At 41.8% G+C, this 22,509-nt stretch overlaps 3 protein-coding genes across 3 annotated transcripts; all 3 read right to left on the bottom strand.

Annotated features, from left to right (window-relative positions):
• Window positions 1–304: 304 nt before the first annotated feature.
• taf8 (TAF8 RNA polymerase II, TATA box binding protein (TBP)-associated factor) lies at window positions 305–5,765 on the bottom strand. The gene is made up of 8 exons (XM_041057269.1): window positions 5,591–5,765; window positions 4,395–4,554; window positions 3,725–3,823; window positions 3,575–3,637; window positions 3,320–3,444; window positions 2,335–2,482; window positions 2,105–2,247; window positions 305–1,405 (listed from the first exon to the last, which is right to left on the bottom strand). Exons 1-8 carry the CDS (start codon window positions 5,636–5,638, stop codon window positions 1,265–1,267), a joined length of 927 nt encoding a protein of 308 aa, XP_040913203.1. The 5' UTR covers window positions 5,639–5,765; the 3' UTR covers window positions 305–1,264.
• Window positions 5,766–6,224: 459 nt separating this feature from the next.
• g0s2 (G0/G1 switch 2) lies at window positions 6,225–7,190 on the bottom strand. The gene is made up of 2 exons (XM_041057302.1): window positions 7,069–7,190; window positions 6,225–6,919 (listed from the first exon to the last, which is right to left on the bottom strand). Exon 2 carries the CDS (start codon window positions 6,897–6,899, stop codon window positions 6,546–6,548), a length of 354 nt encoding a protein of 117 aa, XP_040913236.1. The 5' UTR covers window positions 6,900–6,919; window positions 7,069–7,190; the 3' UTR covers window positions 6,225–6,545.
• A 2,999-nt stretch (window positions 7,191–10,189) lies between these two features.
• On the bottom strand, window positions 10,190–20,331 carry camk1gb (calcium/calmodulin-dependent protein kinase IGb). The gene is made up of 13 exons (XM_041057058.1): window positions 20,208–20,331; window positions 18,247–18,358; window positions 15,088–15,213; window positions 14,866–14,940; window positions 14,624–14,762; window positions 13,940–14,063; window positions 13,629–13,704; window positions 13,130–13,242; window positions 12,949–13,027; window positions 12,386–12,473; window positions 11,687–12,036; window positions 11,498–11,596; window positions 10,190–11,110 (listed from the first exon to the last, which is right to left on the bottom strand). Exons 1-12 carry the CDS (start codon window positions 20,329–20,331, stop codon window positions 11,539–11,541), a joined length of 1,464 nt encoding a protein of 487 aa, XP_040912992.1. The 3' UTR covers window positions 10,190–11,110; window positions 11,498–11,538.
• Between the last annotated feature and the right edge of the window lie 2,178 nt (window positions 20,332–22,509).

Raw genomic sequence — 22,509 nt, 5'->3', positions numbered from 1 at the left:
GGATTTACATGGTTTGCAGTTGGAAGAATGTACGCGATGCGACAGCTTTGCTTGAGCTACGTAGCTCATGCCGTCGCGAGGCTGTCAGCTACATTTCTTTGAGCTACGTAGAGTGGTAAAGTGGGTGGTGGGGTTATGCATATGGATTATTTCTTGGCTGGGAGCAGTGACTGCTTGGTCTTCAGTGTGAGGTTGGCAGACAAGTCACTGTGCCCACCCAAGAAACTGTCCAGATACTTAACTTCCCACATAGTCTTTGTACAGAATAAATAAGCAAGATATGTCTTAATTAGAAAACTGAACTTTAAGCTTTATTAGACCAGAGTGAAAACAGGCAGGGAGAACTGTGGTGGCCAATCAAACACAAGCAGGCACAGATTACTGTCAAACAGTGATGCCATTTTCCGACTGCTTCCCTCACAATCATTTCAGTGAAAGGTAAAATTATTGTCACGATGATAGAGAAGATTATTGTCAGTTTTTGTTGAAACACTTTTAAAGGTGTTGATTCAACTGTATGATTGTTTTGGAGACTTCAGTTCGTGGGTGCTGTTGAATTGTATTGCTGTATACTGGAAGGTGTTTCTATTACTTTGTCAACCCCTGTCTACACGAATGAGGCTAAAACACAGACACACCTTTTTGTATAATGCAGTACAGTTAAACAGTGCCACAAACTGCAGCCTATCTAATTTTTTTTTCCCTTCAGCTAAACTGTGAAAAGGCGTTTCTGAAGAAGAGGAGCAGAGTGGCCTACCTGAGCTTGTACTATTAATTCTGGAGCTGATGGATGGAAATCCACCATGAGGCTGATAATGTATATTATTTTCCTTATTCTCCCTACCATCAACGAAACAGTTTTATATTCCAGACTAAAACAGACACCAAGAAAAGTTGTATATCTCAGAGTTTTAAAAAAAGAAACATATTTTTCTTTATTCTCAAAATGACTGGATTTCTGTGTTTGTATATTACACAATGATGTTGCTTACAAAATGACGTCACAAATTTTAAACAAAGTGAGTGCCTCCTGAAAAAAAAAAATACTGTTAACACAAAAAAACGTCAATAGAAGTCAGTCAGTATGCCAAAGTGAACAGTAGCACTGGTCCCTGCTTTGACGAGAAGTAGCCGCTGGTCCCGGCTAACGCAGCAGGCTTCAACACCGGGCCGCTCCTCTCAGTGGAGGGAATCGCTGACCGGACTGCTGAAAGCACCAAGCACTGTGGCAAATGTGAGTCTGTTGGTTCAGGTGGGTCCCGACTCATTTCTTCCTCCTCACTTTGGGTTTCTTGACCGGCCGGAGATACGGGTTGTCGATCACGTTTTCCTCACTGGCCTTTGTGGAGGGAACAACGCCACTGGGAGGAAGCATGGAGTTCTCTTTGTCGGCTCCTGGATCGTCCTGAATGAGGGAACGCCAAGGGTTAGATGAGAAAACTGATCCCACTCTCATGTTTGTGCATTAAATATGGAGCTAGAGCCTGCAGGCGACTAGCTTAGTATAAAGACTGGAAGCATGTGGACAGCTAGCCTGACTGTCCAAAGTTAAAATATCTGCATACCTGGACATCTAAAGCTCACAAATTACAGACAGAAATGTAACTCCATGTAAAACATTTTAGACATATATGTAAATGAGACATTACATTATGTCTGATTTGTTTAATAATTAGGCTTTGAGTGGAAAATCCCATGCAAAATACACAAAAGCCCTTTTATGAACTTCCACAGAAGGGCTGAGTCCCAGGAACTGGGATCCCAGAATTTCCCAAGACTTCTCATCAAAGACGGCTGCTGATTCCTGTGAAAACTACCCCTGGAAACCAAGGATTTTTAGCACGTGTACAGAAACAAAGACGCCTTCTCCAAACCTCACTGACTCTACCATCCAGCTGTTGTAGCTAAATACTAAAGTCTGATCTTGAAATGATAATTAAAAAACTCTTTACTCTATACAGCTGGCTGAACCTAAAGAATATGGAAGATATAGAAGTAAAAATGTTAAAATCAAAGAAAACCCAGGAACTCAGTGAGAGAGAATGATGATGGGTAAACACTGACTACATCAGACAATGGGCAAGCTGCAGCCATGAAAACTTACAGCAATGATATTTCCTGTTGTGTTCTCACTGTCCGTCTGGTCGTCCTGCTCAGAGGAATCCGTCTCCTCCAGAGCTTGCAGTTCCAGCTCAGACGGTAGGAGGGCGCTGAGATATGGGATGGTGCTCGGCTGTGCTGCAATCACTGTTTTAAGAAGCATAACAAAAACACACTCAATGAAGATATAAATCAGTCTGTGAAATACAGGTAAGCTTGGTAAAAATCACTCACATGGGAAGGCAGTGATGTCGTCTTTGAAGAGGCTCTGAGTTTCTCCGGTCTTGGCCATGAAGCGTGTGAGCGCTCGCTCCACGTCTCTCCTCTGAGTTGCTGCCTTCTCTCTCACCACTTGGTAGTCTGACACAGGTTCTCTGAACGTCTGCGGAAAGAAAAACACACTTCAGTGAGATACTTTCTGAATTTTATCCGTCACACATAAGGTTGGAAGAATGCGCGCGACGCGACAGCTTCGCTTGAGCCACGTAGCTCACGCCGTCGCGAAGCTGTCAGCTACGTTTGTTTGACCTACGGAGCTCACGTAAAAAGTGCTGGTGATTGGCTGTGTCCAGTCATCTAGGAAAAACAAGTTTATGCCACGCCCACAAAAACACGCTCTAGATCTTTTCCACATTTTACAGGGATTTACACGGATTGCGGTCGGAAGAATGTGCCCAACGCAACAGCTTCGCTTGACCTACGTAGCTCACGCCGTCGCGAAACTGTCAGCTACGTTTGTTTGAGCTACGTAGCAAAATATGTATAGGCATGAAGGACACTCTGTCAATGCTTTCTGACTTGGCAACAAGTTATCTCTGTATGTAAGCAACATCCACACTCTCAGAACATACATTTTCTACTGCTGGGGACAGTATTAGCCTGGAGCAAGCTTGCCTGACACCTGAAAAAGCAGACATGCTGATTCTTCTAAAGAAGAACTGCTGAGTGATATAACAGTATGCTGCAGTAAGCCTAATATACTGACTTGAAACTTCATTTTGCACTGAAAACTATTTGCACTGGTTCATTGTGTTGGTTACGTTGTACTTTTTTCACTTTTTGCTTTGAATGTTTTCCATGAATGTATGAATGAAAAAGTGTAGAAACTGAAAAATAAAACCAAAGTTTTTCAAAGTTACGTGTAATGTAGATTCAATTTAATCCCCATAGACAGGCTGTGTATGACGATCTCAATAAGAAGTACTGAGAAAAGACTCACTGGCGTTCTGATGTAGGTGTGAGGGTCAGGGAACTCTGGGAAGTGGCTCGGGATGTGAGACGGGTGGGTGCGTTTCTGTCCGGCTGACAGTGCTTTGGGAGTCACAGGTGGGTTCGTCACTGGAGCTGAAATTCACAAAATCCAAACATCTGTCACATTTGAAATCAATAAAGAAAACCGCAGTTCATCACTATGTTTGTAAGTTAATTTCTCATTTGTTTATTTATTACTGTCATTACCAGAGCGCCTACTTACGGGCAGTTATAACCATCCTCTGTGATCTTTTCGCATACACAGGCAGTGTGTCGACATTAAAACCTGCAATGACACAAACAGATTTAATGATGCCGTTGGTATTATGTCATGTTAGCAATGTATGATTCATCTGTGTCCTCCAGGACTTACCCATTTCAATGAGCGTCACCACTGCATCCGGCAGGGTTGGAATGCTTCTGGCTGTGTGTTCACAATAAGCTTTGGCACAGCGACCTATTTCAGTTATATCTGAAAAAAAGGGACAAAACAGGGTGTTTCAGAAAAGCATAAATACGACAGATGGGATCAGGACATCCCTGCTAATATTAATGATGAATGACCTCCACAAGGACTGAGTCATGTCTACAGAAAAAGTCAGAACCAGTGTTGTGCAACTTCAGATTTTCTAACTTTGAGAACTCATACTGAATAAAGTGAAGACCAGTGTGATTTTTGATGCAAGTGAATCAAAATTAAAACATGTCACACTCCTCGCTGGTGCTTTATTTACACATTTGTTTATCATACATTTTCTCCACTACACCACCATTCTTTATTTAACAAACGTTTTGTAAATAGATAGTCATTTCCTCTTTTCTTATACACAGTCCATTATTCATTAATCAATCATGTCACTTAAACAGTACATAATACATACTATATGCACATAAAAGCATCATCTTTATAAAATATTTGTTGCTGTACTGAAGAAAATTTGTGGAACATGTTTCAATTCTGATACACAAAGATATTCAAATGGAAAATAAACACAACACATCCTCAGTGTGTGTGAGGTCTCCACTTTATAATTCATACATACAGCTCTGCATCATCTCAGTGAGTGTCTCCACTGCTGCCTTCTCTGCGCTCTCGAAGCCACACTCGGTCAGCAGGGCACTGACAACAACCTGAAGGGTGCGACGTCTGGCCAGGTGGTAGTTCTCTGCAGGGCTGGAAGCTGCTTTACCACCACCCCCACGCTGAACAAACACAGAAATGAACAGATGCAGTGGGTGAGAAAATGCATGAGAAAAGTCATAAGGAAAATGGCTCATTACAGCATGAAGGAAGCAACAAAACACTGAGTACAACCTATCTATAATGTGGTCATCCTGACTGTCCATACTATAATATTACTATGTTGATCTATTTTATTGCATGTCTGTCTGTCCTATTCTTTTCTCTGCTAAATCGGAGAATTTTTACTTTATCTGAATCAAAGGTCTAAGGACAGACTGTGGGGCAAATTTATGGTTGGAGATATTGGGCTCCACAAACAAAACAAACTTGACTTGAGTACTGAATGTACAAAACTCTGAGAACAACCAAATAAACTGAGAATGTAGAAACATCAACAGTATCAGCAGTTTTCTTACAGGTGTTTGTAAAAAAAAAGTGGGTACCCCTGGGCCAATTAAAAGTGAAAACAAGCAAAAAAACATTATTATGGGACTGTTTTCAAATGTGAAAGAACTATACAGAGATTTAGTTGGTTCCCAAACTTTTGCACAAGCTTAATTACTATTTAATTTTGTTATGATTTTTACATTCATGAAATAAAAAGCAACAGCGCACTAACACTTTAACAAAAACTAATTTTCATTGTCTGTTTGCCGCGGGGGTTGAATTTACTTCTTTTCAAAACAGAATATGTGATTTGCCCAAAGTTCTGCAAACAACTGTGTTTGACAGGACTGACTTACGCAGCACATGTGCACACAAGCAGGAGAAACTTTAAGAACAACACAGGCAGAGGAATGAGCCCACGTTTGCAAATTCACAGTACACACACATGTAAATGTCAATTCATTAGCATTTACAGACACATTCGCCATATAAACGGTGGCGTACACCTTACAGTCAGTACAGCAGGTTCATACTGGACTCGACAGTTGTCATTTTGGCTTATTAATCCTCGCAGAGACATTTCAGCACAGGTGAGTCTGAAGGCTAGCTTGACACGGTAAACCCCGATACACCCTGCCCACGACGCTGAGAGTAAAACCCCTCTCTTACCCCTCCTGCGTTCAGTGAAGCTCCCGATGCCACCGCAGGATCCGCCATCCGTAATTATCTGGGTCTCTGCTCGGTGGATGAAACGTAATTATTGTCACGACAAGTTTATTTCTCCGACCACCATTTAGCCGCCGTTAGTAAACACGGTTGCGACTATATGACGTCACTTCCGTCACACGGCCGGATGTTGAAAGTACTTAGAAAAGTATTTACTTCCGCCCTCTTGTGGTGGCATGGAAAGTTACACCTGCAGAATTATTCATCTGCTTTTCTCACCAAATAAAGTCATTTCTGAAACCTACGTCCAGCTTACCGTTTGTGAGGGTTTTCTGTTTTCCTCTGTTTTATATCATTGTAAACTGAATGTCCTGGGTTTTGGACCATTGGTTCAACAAAACAAGTAATTTGAAGGCTTCACCGTGAAAATACTGTGATAGACGTTTTTACTATCTTACGGCATTTTATAGGCCAAACAATCAATCGAATACTAAAGAAAATAACCAGCAAAGGAATCGATAAAGAAAACTGTTTAAGTTTGTTTTTAATCAATACCTTTCTCTTAAAAAATCCATTTAAGGGACTTTCTAATATGCACAGTTTATAACATAGTAAAATCATGACCTGAATCAGTTGCTCGCTGAAAAATAGGTTTATTAGAGTGCAAAATGAACGAAATCACACAAATTCCATTTTTTTCCCCAACACATTCATCGCATCACATCCTCAAGTATCAGCTGCCCAGCAGCCAGACTTTACTGTACCCTGCAGTTTTCAGTGTATGCACACATCTAATTTTTTTGCCAGTCAACAGGGGGAAAAAACTGCATTTTTAACCAAATCTGAAATAAAAGAATGAGTACAAAAGGGACCAGTTCAACATGGTGGTTTAATTTACCACCATCGCCATCAACATTGTAATTGCAGTGTCCATTTACATCAGGAGAGAAGAGTTTCTTTAAGAAGCATGTAAGCGGTTGGCTGAGCTTCTCTGCCCAGCAGTCACCAGATGTTTGGCCTTGGCCTCGATCACTTCCATCTCCGGCACATCCACAAATTCAGGGCAAACCAAGGTAGTGTGTGACTTCGACACCCGCTTCTTCTCCTTCCTCTTCTCCGTGATAAGCTCTACAGGTGTGTCCTCAACACTCTCCTGCTCCACAAATGGCAGGAAAACCATTTCCACCAGTCCACCAACCAGTCCGAGCATCGCCAGAGTGGAGCCGAGCATGTAGATCTTCACCATGCCCCGGTTTGGCCTCTGGTTCAGCATCTCCTTAGCAAATGGGATGATCTCGCCAATGGTTTCCATATTTGTCGCACTTGGTTAGTCTGTTGATAAAGAAACAGAAATTACACAGACAGAACTGTCAAAGAACTGCTGATTTACTTTAAAACAAATTGGTTTGGATAAGTTGAAATCAATCTTTCTAAGACATTAAATGCACATAAAATACTAACAGTGAAATGTAGATACTCACTTTGTAGCACAATCCAAATTCTGATTCTTTTTTTTTTCTCAGAGTTAGGCCCGGTCAGGCGTTCGCAGGCAGAGAAACAAGGGGCAAATCCTGCAATTTAAACACAAGTGGAGTCAGGTCAACTCCCACAGTGGCGACTAGATGCATATTCATGAGGGCACTTGTATTGCAATTGCTTTTTGGAGATTAGAGTTTGTTTGGGTAAAAGGGCATGGGTTTCCAGGACAAGAAGTGAAGCAAATATTCCCTGTAAGTGAAACTGTGCATGTGTCATCATGTGAGGTCTGTACGTGTTCAGTTTATCTATATATATATAGGAATTCCAACCACGCAGTGATTCTGAGCTCAGAATGATGATAAGTGAACCAAACAAAGTAGTGCATGCTACTGAACATTGAACACTATGAGTGGTTGGTTTGTGTTGCGTGGCTCGTTACCATACACATTGATCCTCCTCAGGAGAGCTGAGGAGGATCAATGTGAAAACCAGTCCCATTTATTGGTTGACAGACTTTGTCTGACGACTGTATGTTTACACAGGGTATTCCCCTTATTGAACAATGACAGATAAGGTTCATTAGAGGATAAGGTTTGATAGAATCCCCCGAAACATGCTGCCCTGAGCTGCTCTGGCTCAGGTACACTGTCTGACTGTGGAGCTGACAATGAAGCAGTGAGAGATTGCAGGGGTTAACGTGTATGTGTTTCTTCGTCCGAAATTTTCTGCCCTTTGACCTTGTTCCCTCACTGCAGGAGAGGGGAGAGTGAAGTCAGGCAAGTGAGTTGTGAAATGTGTCTGATCTTTGTCCCAGAGAGACATGTGTCATGGGCGCTCAGTGAAAATGACAACTGGCCAACGTCACAAGACTTCTGCGTGTTGGTTCAACATGTGCGTACTGAATGATAGATGCTTTGCACTATAACATTTACTTCAGTTTAATTGGTAGCCATACTAGTGGCTATAGGGACGGCTGTGTCTGTGTTGGTCTATCAGTCAGGTCACCACTTCTGACTAACTACTAATTAGACTTCGATATTTACAGATATTCATGTTCACCAGAGGATAAAATCCTTGACTTTTTCACCAGCACCAGTACTTATTACTGAATTATCTCAACAGCCACTGGATGGATATGGTACAAAATTGGTACAAAACTGACTTTTTGTTCAGTGCCATCATCTGAATAAAGTTTTAATTTATAGAGTACTTTTATTTCTGACCCTACAAAACTCATAAAATTCCCATTAGCTGCAGCTGTGCTTTATGTTTAGTAAGAGTTAGCAAATGTTAGCATGCTAACATGCTATATTAACAAGGTGAACATGGTAAACATTGTACCTGCTGAACATCAGCTTTCTAGTATTATCCTTACCAGCATGGCGGATGTTAGAATTTAGGTCAGCCTCACGACTATAGACTGTGACCAGTGTTTGTTTTTCCTACTGACAGCCAAGAATGTCTTGAAGTGAGTGATGAGCCAAGAAGGTTAAAAAAATACAAGCAACAATAAAAGAAATAATTGTGAGCATAAAAATCATACACATCCTTTTACATATTCTTTTACAAAACATCCATAATTGCAAAATACGCACACACACAGACACACACAAAAAAAGGTTGCAGCAAGTACATGCTGTCAAAACACAGAACAGAAACTAAAAACTGAAATAAAAGAAAATACTCCCCCACATCGCTTGTGGTACAATAACTCTTTTGGGTGGTTATTGATCAACACTTGAACTTTTGCTCTGAAGTGATGAAATGGGCCTAAATTCAAGAACAACCTTTCCCCCCATTTGTCAGTTTTGGAGCACAGACTTTCTGTTGATGTTGCTGCTAATTCACACTGTCAATAATGTTCCTCTTTGAGCAACTGAGTCTGGATTGTGGGCATCTGTGTTTGCCACTGCTGGGAAAAGGTTGAGGCTGTTTGGAAACCTTTGCCCCAGATTTCTGATGCTTGAATGGACAGTCTGTCTCTATACTGGACTTCACCTAGTAAACCATGTTTTAGGGTTTAGATCTGAAAACTCTTTCAGCAAAAGATCATGGACACGCGCTGTAATTTTCTGTGATTTCTGGCGTATAAAAGCTGAACCACTCAGAGCAGAATCTGTTAGTTTTTTTTTATATATTGCGTAAATTAGACTTTTCCATCTTAGTAAGGGCTGGTGATCCAGGGCTTATTGTGAAATACAGGACAGGGAAAACTTAATATGTGGCCAGTATGGTAACATAAATTTCCAGCTTCTGATTTTGATTCATATGTTTAGATAAAAGCTGAAACTTTCAGTTTGAACTTGGTGCTTGCATGTGTTGCATCTGCTGACTCACTCCAATTTACTCAGGCCGAATCCTGCAGCTCTAAATACCCTGCTCGCTGTAATCCTGGCTGTGCGGGAAGAGCTGATGTGTCATCTGATCTGCTGAAGAAGTACAGCCTGGTAATTGGCTTAGAGGTTAGTTTGATTAGGGATACCTGGTCAGGTCACAGAGTCAGGTACAATAAATTATTATGTATTTTGTTTTAATTTCTCTTTTAAGTTTGTGAAAACAAATACTTAAAAAATGTGATTTTGAGAGAAAACAGAAAAGTAAGAATGAAATCAGACAAATAAAAGGTGAGTAAATGATAACAAGTGGACAGATTCTTAATTGCTTAGATATGCTTTTTGATTTGACTTAATATAAAACATTCATTTTTCCATTACACTTTGTTCAGCAGGTCTACAATAAGTGGGTGCCATTCTTTTCCCCGTTTCAGTAAATTCAGGCTGCAGGTTCTTTTTTCCCTTTTTACACACTTATTTTAATTCGTCCATTCTTTTATGGAAGCTGAACAAATGTGCAGTTGTACGGTCCATTTGCTCATTGTAATCAAAAGAATATTCAACAAATGTGAACGTCTACAATCTTAGTAGACAATCAATTCACTGTTAAAATGAAATTACTGTTAACTAGGATCATTCTGTGTATCAATTATACATTTTTCATGGGTGACATGGCGCTATTTTTTTAAGACGAATAAAATGGCATCAAAACAAATGCAAATTCTGCACAGACTTTATTTATGAGCACACGGGAATTAATATCTGTTGAATGCATCAGTACAAAGCCACATACAACTGTAGAGACAAAAAGCAGACTGTCAAGTATGGAGCACTTACAGTCAGTGAAGAAACATCTATTACAGTGAATGTAAATGACATTTTTCATTCTAGCACATTGATGGTAAATGAGCGCTATGAGTTGGCAAGTTAGGGATATACTTGTGGCATTTACACTGTTAATTATTTGTCAGTTATATATTTTTTCATCGACTCATTTCTGTGTAGCTCTTTTTTTCTGTTATGTTTATTCTTTTTTTAAAAAAGGAAGCAAATAATTTAGAAAAAACAAAACACAACTTTACAAGAATAAATTTGACCAGTATGGCTTATCTGAAGCAGTAAGCATGCAGTTTTTCCTAAATATCCTAAAGTGCTTACAAATGCAGGTTGGCTATAGGATAACGCTTTGCACATGATTAACAACAATAGTTTGTCTTATTGCATTGTGAATATTTCATTTAATGACATGTCACCACAGCTCTATAAACCTGGACACTAAGTGCTCTGATGAATCAAACTCAACCTGATCAAGAGTCAGGAAGTGTGAAATGAGCCTTCATGACATCAGAGGTCAGGGACCAACGTTCAAGTGGAGCCCAGCAGGGAGTGAAGCCATCACATCCCGTCCTCTGAGAGACAATCCTCTGAATACTGTCTGAAATGTCCTGTTTGACTGCAGTATACCCTGTGTATTTGAATGTGTGACTTTGTGTGTGTGTGTGTGTGTGTGGTTGTGTGCTTCTGTGTGTTTGTCGGGAAGCTTCGTAGGCACTCTTTCCAAAATAAAATTGTCCCACAGACTGTGTGGACAGTCACAGACCTCTTCAGGTCGGTCTGAGGATCAACCACTTCTCATTCTCAACTCTCAGTACCAGGGGGAGCTGCAGACACAAAACAGCTGCATGCTGAGTCAGCACAGCACAACACTGACCTGCAGAGGGAAGGAACACACTCAGGGTGAGATAGTGTAAGAGGTAAAGGGTAAGAGATGTTCTCCTTATTAATCCCCATGTTACACTCTTAAAAATCAGACTATTACTACTTGTATTCCCCCACAAAGAAAACATAGATACAGAATACTATCAGACAGGATAGAATTAAAGGCCCTGCAAGGCTTTTCAGGTAGAAGCTGGGAAATATGTTCAGTCAACAAAACTAAAACTAAAACAAAAAAACAGACATTTGGACATGTCAGTAGGAAAAGCACAGATCTAAATTTAAAAAAATGAAAATGAATGAATTCATATACTGCTTATATTACTGCTTATACTGCTGTATTTGCTTATAATATGTATGCACATGCTTTACTTGAACCTACCAAGTAAAATGCTTTTTGTCCATGTAAACTTCACGCAGCCTTCACATGACTGAACAAACTCCGGTCTGCACAGTCTTGCCATTGCGGTTCTTACCATACCTGAAAGCAAAACAGAAAGGTTTTGTCATCTGCAGTCCTGCTGTGGTCACAAAGTCAGAATTCAGAACATCAGGTGAAGCTGATACAAACCCGTTAAGGTTGGCAGGCTCGGAGTGGTAGACATGCTTGCCCTGCTCAGCTATGGTGGGCGCGTGGTGAGCGGCACCCTGGCTCTGACTTGCTTTCAGTGGGTGGTAATGGCTCTTCAGCTCAACTTGGCTCGTGGGCAGGGACATGTGATTCGTCCCGTTTACGTTCCCTTTGACCTCCACCGCCTTGTGGTCGAGCTTGTCCGGGTCGAGACGTTTGCTGTTCTTTGGTGGGGAGGACAAGTCGATGACCTTGATGTCTGGGATGCTGCCCTGTCTCATGACCAGCTCTGAGTGGGCCAGCTGCAGCTTCTTCATGTGGTTGATGGCTACAGCAGCGTTGAATGCTTGCTGTAAAGTGAATATAGACAAGAGGTTGGAAAAGAGACATAGCTTCATTTTAACTGCTTTTCCATGAGGACGCTTGGGACATGCAGTAGGTCTGACATTGACTGAGCACACAATAGACTGTGCAGAAACCAGATTCATGTTTCAGATTCATTCTAACTGCTGAATGTTCAAGTGTACCTTGGTTGCCCTGACTCTACATCAGTGCTCAGTGGCCTTGATTACAGAACAATATCTTATTAAACTGTCCCTAATCAGGAAGGATTTAGGCAGGCACCTGATTAATCTACCATAAACTGCAGGTCCTCAATGAGCTTACCACTTCAAAGTCAAGAAATCAACGAGGACTGACCTTCCACTTGGACTTGGCGAAGTTCTTTTGGATTTGAACGCTGACAGAATAGTAGATATCCTGGCTCCGGGCTGTCTTTCCGATAATCCTGGGAAATTAGATGACAGAATAGAACGCTTGCATTTATTTCAAGGTAGAGTTAATCCTGTATCCATCTGTGTGACCTGACGTTGTGTGGATAAACTCCTACTTCCTGTACTTCACACTGATTTCTGTCATGAATGTCACCATGACGCTGCTGTCTCAATACACTATAATAAATCTAGGGATTATAAACTACACAGTGAAAAGCAACTCTCACTAATTATTCAAGTTTTTCAGGGATGATTTTTGAATTATTTGCCTATGTGGACATTTTTATTGTGAAAATGCATAAAGCACAACATACCTAACTGCTCAAGAAATGCAGCTGCATTGCAGGAAATCATTTACTCACATTATAAATCTAGTTTAAAGCTAAAAAGAGGAGACAGTTGGACATTTTGAGAGTCTAGTTTACTGCATTACAACCAATATTTATATCATAATCCAACCATGATACGAGGCTGAAGAATGACACTCACCAGGGATGTCTGAGCGCTTGGTCAGTGCTGTAGCGCATGTTGGGATTCTTCTGCATCATGTTACGGATGAAATCTTTAGCTGTTGATAGGAAGAAGACAAACATTTAGGGCCGAGGGAGGAGGAACAAAGCAGCTGCCGCGGGCTATAAAACGAGTCTGTGCTGATACTCGGTGTCTTTACCAGATTCAGATATGTCATCCCAGAAGGGCGAGTCAAACTCATACTGTGCCTTCATGATCTTGGAGAAGAGCAGTGTCTCACTCTCTTCATAAAAAGGGGGATATCCACACAGTCTGCAATGATAAGATAAGGATTTAACAATGTTGGAAAAATTGAAGAAAAATGAAGAAATATTCCATAATTCATCATTAAGGTGCATGTCTGTGTATTATGTGTGCAGGCAAACAGTATCAGTATCAGGTATGTGTAGTAGATGCTCACTAGGTGGTGCTATGGCTCAATCACTGCATCGTTATTCTGTATGTAGGTAACTGTGTCATGCTAAACACAAACATGACCAGCAGCGGTGTGTAATCTGAAAATCCTGCCACTTAATGAAGGAGAACTTGTGTGTGTGCGTGTGCGTGTGTGTGTGTGTGTGTGTGTGTGTGTGTGTGTGTGTGTGTGTGTGTGTGTGTGTGTGAGAGAGAGAGAGTCATTCAACACGGTTTATACTTACAAGATGTAGGTGATAACTCCAATAGACCAGCAGTCCACTGCCTTACTGTAGGGCTTCTGTGCCAAAACTTCAGGAGCTGGAAGTGAAAGAAAAAAGTCAAAGCTACACCAGTGACTGCTCTAATTAGATCTGTAGACGGAGAAACACAGGTATAAATATTACATAGGTCTGTACTGCATTACTCAGTTACACCCCTGGGTGTCTTACATTTCTCTGACCCATTTTAAAACCCCTCCCCCCTCCCCCCCCCCCCCCCCCCCCCCCCCACTCGCTAACAGCCCATACATCATTCACTGGACTGACATCCTTACCTACATATCCCGGAGTGCCACAGGCTGTTGACATGATGTCATTGTCAACCATCTTTGAGAGGCCAAAGTCACTGATCATGATCTTGGAGTTTTCGTCCTGGCTGTAGTACAGGATGTTCTCCGGCTGCACAGGGACAAACAGACAGGAGAGCTGTTCACACACTGATGTCCTCAGTGACGAACTTCTCAAAGCTTTACTTTACCCTGTGGTGAAACAAATTCTTAAATATTTCACTTTATATAAAAATATCAGTGCTGTAAATGGAGCTGTGCCTGTCATTAAAAGTAAAAGACATATTAACAGGAATAGTTCCACAGATTACTAGATTGATACCACACTTATGTCTGCTTAGCTTAGCACAAAGGCTGGAAACAAAGGAAATAGCTGGCTGTGCCAAAAGGCAACAAAATCCAGAAAGTAAAATATACTTACAGGTGTTTAAACATCCCCACTGACCCAGCAAAGAATAAGCAGGTAGGCTAAAGATCTAAAGGATCTATCTAAATGTTGCCACATCATTCTTACTTACTGAAGCATACAAGCCTTTATTAATAAATAAAATGTAAAGTGTATTGTTTTGAGAGTTTGTAATGAAAAGATATCGCCTTTGTACTTCAATACTCCAGTGCTTCAGCCTCGCCTCAGTGAATATGTGTGTTTGTATGATGCTGTCGGGCACGTACCTTGAGATCACGGTGCACTATGCCGTTTTGGTGCAGGTAGCTGACAGCCTGCAGCACCTGCTGGATCACCGCGCTGGCGTCCTTCTCTGAGTACACCCCCCGATCCAGTATACGGTCAAAGAGCTCACCGCCTGTAACTCTGGCAACAAGAAGCCACCACGGTTACAATTTTTAATCCTGAATGTCGTTTTAATTTGCCAACGTGATAATTTAAGTAATAAGATAAAGAGTGGAGAACTCACAGCTCCATGACAAGGTAGTAATGGGTCTGACTTTCATAGAAATCCTCCATCCCCACAACGTTCTCGTGCTTGATTCTGATTGAGAAAACAACAAGACACTTTCAGTAACTTTTCAGCCACAGCCAAAAGAAAAAGCAGGTCAGTGGTGATTGCTTCCCACACTCACTACTGAGGGAATACGAAATGAAAGCTGAAGGCTCATAAAAATTCACGCTGAATCACCTTCTCAACACAGCTATCTCGTTCTCCAGATTGAGGTCCCTCTTCTGTTTCTTCTTCACACACTTCATGGCGAACATCTTTCCCGTCTTCTTCTCCTTCACCATGTAAACCTCTGAGAACGCCCCCCTGTTAATTAACACACAAACACACATTGATAATGAGTTATTCATGATGCCGTGACTGATTGCTTTGGAACAGCGCGGGAAGCGATAACGAGCCTCACACGGCAAGAGGAAATGAGCGTGGCTTATGAGCCTATTAGAACAGAGGCATTGTTAAGCCATGGGGACCTTAACAACAGCGAGTGTCAGCCTCTCGATGGGTCTACTTTCCATTAGTCTCAGCCAATCAGGAACAGCTTTTGCTTGCTTCCATTTCTCTGTTTTGCATGTTCTTATGTTTGTTTCTGAAGTTTTAAATGCATGAAAGTCATTATATCAGAATATGATCATTTGAGATCCATTTTCCTTTATTGGGAAACGCTACAGGAATCATTTGACATTTTGGGAAATTCACTTTTCTTTTTCTTACAGAGAGATGTGACAGTACAGGTACAGGGCAATTCCTAAGTGCCCTGTAAAACCACAAATGAGTGTTTCACACCTTGTATTTTGTATTTTTATCAAACCAAGGTGTAATGCTGCCCTGCAAAGGCAGAGGATTCAGTGGGTAATTACTGTGGGTTTCCTAATGTTATTTTTGCCTAATTGCATCACACGGAAATGGAAACTTCTTGGAAATTTTCTTGGTGAGTATCAGCACCAAAATAAACACACTATCAGGAGGTTCAATTAAGATCTACTAAAGATCTCTGTGGCTTAACCATCCTCTGTGCTGCTCTGTGTCTGTGCTATCTTCAGCGCTGTCTGGGAATAGTTGTTCTACCAGGTGGATTAGGCCCTTTATCCCTGACGCAATGGAAACCGCGGCCAACTGAGGGCCTTAGGCGCATAGGTCAGAAACTGAGCATGTGCAGCAGGGATCCTTGGGAACAACAAGCTCTTACGTACACTACAGGTCAGGTCACAAACAGGTGTCAAGGGCTGTGGACATACCACAACCCTGCCCTTTGTCTGTAAGGTGGTGACCCAGCAGGATGAAGGAATGTACACCAATGAAGATCAACACACGGCTGCAGGAGGATGAGAGCACCTTTAATCTCATTTATTTAAAAGCACAATGTGAACTGAGATTGTTTTCAGTTTTCCAGTTTGGAAAACTGCTGGTGAGGCACTGTTGCACCTGCCTGTCTCACACTCTCATACACAATGCACAACACAACAACAAGCTGCCCCAGCAGCATCATAACAGTGCTCCACACCCCATCGTTCAGCTGATTTGTCCTTGGTTAACGAAGCTCATTTTCTTCCTCGGATCTCCTTGAAGTTTATTGTGATTCTCAAGGGAAGTAATCAATCAAGCCCTGAACGTGAAAGCCAGACAGCATTATTTAAAAAAAAGAAAAAAAAAAAAGACAAAGGGCAATCAGAAATCACTGACGCACTAACTTGAGTGTGTGCATTTGCCAGCTTATAATTGAACAATGTTGACAAAAATTGCTTCGTATCTTCTGAGACATTGGGGGCGGGGGGGTAATCTTACCCCTGAAGAGACTGTGTCCTGATTGCTAGGAAACCATCAAGATGTTGTTTATGCTATGTGCGATGACGCCCCGGTGGGAAAGGCTGAAAACTCCTGCTCCCTCTAGATTCTCTTCCCTTTAGTGTAACGGGAGACAGGAAGACAAAAAATACCCCACTAAACTATTCATCTGAGAACAGACAAAACGGCTCTGCGTGTCCTCTCTGTTGACACCTTCAATAGAAATGAAAGCAAAACTGTTCAGTGGCTCAGACTGTGTAACAGTGAGCATTCAGTCAGGGCTTTTGTTTCTCTCTTTTGGTTCTTTGTGTTTAATTTTGCTGCAAACTGCAAAGCATCCCTCTGTCCAGAAACTGATTGTTAAAACGTTAGAGTGAATGTGAAACTTATCACGAGTTGTTCTGCGTGTCTTCGTTCACTTTTCCACAAAGGTCTCTGTTTTGTTTTTCTAATTGTTGGGGGAAATAAAATGTACTTGCTGCCGACTAACTGGGCCACGTATCAGATCACATTAGGCTGTATGTCACAATAGATTCAGGACGGCCTCGCCTCCGTCACACGCCAATCACAGCTGATGTGTTCGGCTAAAACCTGTCTGCAGCCTCCTCTGACCTCATCACGGAGCTGCTCTGTTTTTTCCAACAGCCCGCTGACGTCACTCTGGCAGCGCTCACTGGTCTCTCATCTGTTGCTCTCGGGCCACTCCGTGATACGCAACAGTGCTAGGAGTCCTGCTGATTAATAAAGCTGACCGTATGAAAATTAGGCCAGCAGCATGAGCACAGTGTATGTGCTGCAAAACATTAACTTTAGCTGGAGCTGCAGGTGAACTTAAACAGTGCAGACCAACAGCTGTTCCATTAGTTTCCTTGATTTTAGGACTGTAACTTACAATAATTTTTATTATTGACTAGTTAATTGTTTTGTTTATAAAATGTCAAAAAATAATGAAAAATGCTCATCACATAAAAATCCAAGGTTGTTCAGTTTGGTAACACCAGAACCTAAATGATAATTCAGTTAAGAAAAGAGGTGCTGATTATGTTGTTGATCAACCAATAGAGTAACTGTCTCATTTTCTTCTCTTCCTTTGTGAGAAGAAATTTAAAGAGACAATTTAAAGAGAATAAATCATTTAAAATATTCATATTTTTGTGAATGAACGGCTAAGCTGACTTCACTGCCAGGAACCAGCAGAAAAGCCAGACTAACCCTCTAACAGCCAGAGCGTCTTGTTGTCTAAGGCTTAAGGAAAGTAGGTTTCCTCATGTCAATCCAATCAAACCAGTAATCTGCCCTCAAACAGCATGTTGAGAGTCTATAGTCATGAAAATGTCTGTAGTATTTAAAGATAAAAGTTTTACTGCAGCAAAACATCCAGGTACACAAAATATTCAGAGGGCTTTAATAAAAGCAGGAAGGAGTTTGACGGTGAATTCAAAAACCCAACAGGAAATTAAAGCTAGTCAGCTCTAAAAACATTAAGCTTTATTGGATAAATCAGTACTTCTAATGTAAGTAAATGCTGCTGTCTTACACCGAGTTAAATGTACTTACGATCCCAGCTCCTCCATGAAGTCAAAAACCTCCTGGATGTTTTCAGTGCTCTTCTTCCACACATAGTCGGCCTCCTGACGACCCATGTCTGCAGACGCTTCAACAGGGATTTCTTTCAGAAGTAAGGAGAGAGAAAAGACACAAGAAAAGACGTCACTAAGCACTGATGTTCCACAGTGTCCCTGTTTCCTTAGGGTGTGTAACGTCTGCATGCAGCTGAAGTCACAGCAGCAATAATCCTCGCTTAATGTCCAGACTCCTTCATCATCATAAACAGAAAGTCCTCTGGGATTATTGAAGAGTCATGACAAAGCAGGTATGAAGGTTGGTTTGTCTGCTGTGCTGCTCAGACTGTCTGCAGGAGGACGACACAGACCTGAGTCTTTGTCTGGCAGACAAAAGGTTACCGCACTAATCCGTGCTGTAACTAGCACACAGGAAGGTATAGGGCAGTGCTGGGCCAGGCCCACACCGCACCTGGGCCAAATCACACCGGATGATTCTGACACTGCTGCGTAAGAACAAGGCTGAGAAATAATCTGTCAGAGATGTCGAACACAGAGAAAAGAAAGAGGAACCTGTTTCCTCTTATCTGTGTTTGAAAATGAACAAATCATCAGAGCTGCTGTCAAATAACATTGATTAAAAAACGCTGAATTTACTGAAATATCTCCTGCACAGCTCTGACGATCACACCATGATATCAAGTTCTCATGTTAAGCAAAACAGTGGTTCCTGCAGAAATAATGAGAGAATGACTTGTCCAATAAAACTTCAGGCTCTGAGAAGGATTAGGAACACTTTAAATGAGCAGGTTACCCAGTTTGGTTTCCGGCCCTCTTTTCTCTTACATAAAGGATTAGTGACTCTTCATCTGGAGACCTGACCTTGTTATAGAGGTGTAAAATGCTGGGGAAGAACCTCGAACAAATCACTTTTAATGTAAAATCAATGTCTGAACAACCACAAAAAAGGTACTTGTTGAACATACAGAAATAGAAAATAGAAACAACAAATGGGTATTTTAGCCTCTGATGATGTCCAGTCCATGAACATCCGCATTAACTCAAACATCACAGCAGAATACATGCAGTCTAAAACATTGCATTGACGTGTTTCAGTGACCACACAGATGAGCTCTGAGGGTCTGATGTCTCCCACACATTTTATTTCCCTGTTGTTCCCTCTGCCTTCCCTTTGCTGCACTGTGCTGTTACTAAGATCAGAGCATGCGACTCAGCGGCGGATCACTGGTGCACAGGAGCAGCTCATCAGCTGTAACTGACACTGAGCCTCACGCAGGGACGCGCGCTGAATGCTGGAGAATATGTTCAAAAACCACAAACAGCGATGCAAAGGTAGTTTACACTGTCAGAACCTGCAGCAGTGATCAAAACGTCAGTGTAGCGAGTGGTCTTTTTATAAAATAATTTCTTAGCAGAGCAGATGTTATAACAGTATCACGTTAAATGCGCACTAGTCTTCCCTTACCTGTAGGTTTACATTCGAGCCACACGGTTTTTTTTAACCTGCATGAAAAACACCTGTTAGTGTGAGGATAATAACCTCAGCAGTGTGTGGCAGAAAGCAAAGACACGGGCTGGTCTGATAGTAACCTTTATCTCTACTCTCATGCCTCAAGCAGGACCAAGTTGGCTGCGGCATCCGCGGCAAGATCACTCTGCGGCAAAAAGGCGCATCATCACACATTCAGATCAAGCCTGAGCCACACGGCTCCGAGAAACAAACCGGTTTGGGTTCACGATGCTGAACGTTAACTCAGAATTATTACCTGCTTCACTCGCAGAATACAAATTAGGCAGCGCTGATTTTCTGTCTGATTATTGGCTGAAAAAAAAAATGCAGCTCTACAAATGAAAACACAAAGGTCTGAGTCCCGATCCAAGTCACTGACTGGATAAAGAAGAGGTTCATTCATCAGCACGCTGACTGAGACTTACCTAGAGACTCTGCGCTGTAGGAGCTCTGCTCTGACTCTCCTGCCAAAAGCTCGCCGAGGTCTGGACAGATTACTTCGTCTGGGACCTCACAAATACCTGTTGTCAAGTCGGAGATTACATCCATGGGGAGAGCCGAGGGGAGGGGCTGACAGTCTCACAGGTGCTCATTGAGACTTACGGTTCAGGCTGCAGCATCACTCATTCTTCCACACAGCTGCAGGTTTGTGTAGGAAAAAAGCCGCGTCTTGCGCAGCTTTACCCCAAAAAGCACGATTCATTCAAAACGACTCACTCCGTGCGTGTGCGCACGCGTGTGTGTGTGTGTGTGTACGCGCACACGCACACCAGTTTGGTCAGGCTTCTCAGCACTGACAGAGGTGGACTACCATTTTGAAAACGCATGGTCAGTGGAGATTTCTGGCGTCAGTGAAATCTGCTGTGACAACAGGTCTCTAGGTTCTGATCGACAGAAAAAGACCGTTTACTGTCACAGTACAAACATCTCAACAAAGTGACCTTTTCACGCTCTCAGTATTTAACAGATGTGCTTATGGCAGCAACTACAGCCTTGACTTCCCTTTAACTACCTGGTGTGTCCTGTTAAAGTGGAGGAATACTTTGCTTTCAAGGGTTTATTTCTGTTGATCCCCGTCAGAACAGCTACATTAAAAAGCTGTCAGACAAAAAGGCATGGAAACTTCCAGGGGGATTGAATACTTTTTATAGGCACTGTTATAATTTATTCACTAATGATTTTTAGAACAGTTATTAGCTGCTGTATTGCCAGGGTTGTGAAAAATCCCCTTTGATTGTGCTTATCCTTTCTATTTGCTAATACTGCACTCACAAATGCAGCATCCCATAAATTATTTGTAAAGGAAGTCATATCATAAAGTGGTTTCCACAACAGACCAGACAGACTAATGTATTAGGAAACTTGTATTCACATCACTTCAGAGGAAAGTTTATACACACACTGTGATGCTTCTACCAACAACACTGCAGCATTAGGCCCTGAGCACGCTGCAGAATACACTGTGGTGTTCAGGGGCAACCTTTAACAGGCTTATGTATTAATCTGCATCAGGTGTTCATTTCACCTGCCGTACAAAGAGCCATGCACAGCACAGTGACAAAGGACAGGTCATGTTAATGGCACAGGCCTCTCTGCTCCTGTGTTTACTGCACACAAACTCCAAGGGCACAAAACAGTTCTGCTTGTGTCCTGCAAAATAAACCACACACAAATTATTTCAAATCAGAAATGCAAAACTACAGCTTCCGCAATGCAGACATGTGTTAAAGGTCAATCTGCCCGGATGAGTTTCATAGCTTTAAATGCAGCCTACCTGAGTTACAGGCATGTGCTGTAAATAGACAGCGAGAGTATCAGAAGCTGGACTGGCTCATCATGTTGTCATGGATACTGGTTCAAGAGGTTGTCATGGTCATCTTCCATTCCAGGTGTTTTTTTTTTTTCTTTCAGAATCAGAATGAACTGAAGTCTCTTGCAATCAGGGGAGAAGGCATCAGGCCTGCAGGAAACAACAGCTCCTGTAATGAGACTGTCAGGTTCCATGATGGATGTTAAACTGCACAAAAGCAGCACAGTCACTGGCTCAGAGTTATTACAAGCTGCAACTACAGAGTGTTGGAGCAGCAAAGTAAGAGCAGTTATAAAGACCAGGAAATAGCTGTTCAAAGAACAGTGCCTGGCTTTTATAATCTGTGCTGTCCTGCAAATTATCCAAATAATTTGAAAAAACACACAATTCAACAATTTGGTAGAACTTGGATTAAATAAAAAACATATCTAAATGTATAATATGACACATGTACTGAAGTAAAGCATTGGAGTACTTGTTCCATCACTGTGCCTTTATACTGCAGTTTTGTGTCTATAGAGCTCGATGAAACGCTGACACCAGGCCTGACCCGTGTGAGAACCTTACATCATATATAAGCTCACAAGAGGAACAACAGGACCGGTTTGAACTTACTGTCAGTGGGATTATCCAAAGACTTCAGCTTCCAGTTATGTCATTAAAGTGATGTAAAACAAAGCTGTCCATTATCCTCAGAGGAAAACAATTACCACCACCTCAGGCTCCTAAGATCCACTGCGACTAAATTAATGGTCAGTGGGATTACACTAAAGGGATCGGGTAAATGTTCAATGCCTTATATAACCTGGTCGGCAACTGAGTCACTGACGACATTTTATACTCATCACATCTTCAGATCATCAATAAATGATTCAGCAAAGTTGATCAGGATTTAAATCCACAAAAATGAGTTATTT

The sequence above is a fragment of the Toxotes jaculatrix genome, chromosome 2, assembly GCF_017976425.1.
Source record: "Toxotes jaculatrix isolate fToxJac2 chromosome 2, fToxJac2.pri, whole genome shotgun sequence".
Taxonomy (NCBI): Eukaryota; Metazoa; Chordata; class Actinopteri; family Toxotidae; genus Toxotes; species Toxotes jaculatrix.
The sequence above is the reverse complement of the archived record's forward strand: the minus strand, read 5'-3'. Positions and strand labels throughout refer to the sequence as shown.

Bases quoted from the DNA above. Each gene is read 5' to 3' on its own strand.
- taf8 (XM_041057269.1), bottom strand. From the start codon at position 5,638: ATGGCGGATCCTGCGGTGGCATCGGGAGCTTCACTGAACGCAGGAGGG. The intron at 3,824-4,394 runs GTATGTATGAAT...CCTTTTTTTCAG, and splicing joins CACTGAGATGATGCAGAGCT to ATATAACTGAAATAGGTCGC. The intron at 2,248-2,334 runs GTGAGTGATTTT...TTCTTAAAACAG, and splicing joins CGACATCACTGCCTTCCCAT to TGATTGCAGCACAGCCGAGC.
- g0s2 (XM_041057302.1), bottom strand. From the start codon at position 6,899: ATGGAAACCATTGGCGAGATCATCCCATTTGCTAAGGAGATGCTGAAC.
- camk1gb (XM_041057058.1), bottom strand. From the start codon at position 20,331: ATGGATGTAATCTCCGACTTGACAACAGGTATTTGTGAGGTCCCAGAC. The intron at 15,214-18,246 runs GTAAGTACATTT...GTTAATTAACAG, and splicing joins TTCATGGAGGAGCTGGGATC to GGGGGCGTTCTCAGAGGTTT. The intron at 13,243-13,628 runs GTAAGTATAAAC...TTATCATTGCAG, and splicing joins GGAGTTATCACCTACATCTT to ACTGTGTGGATATCCCCCTT.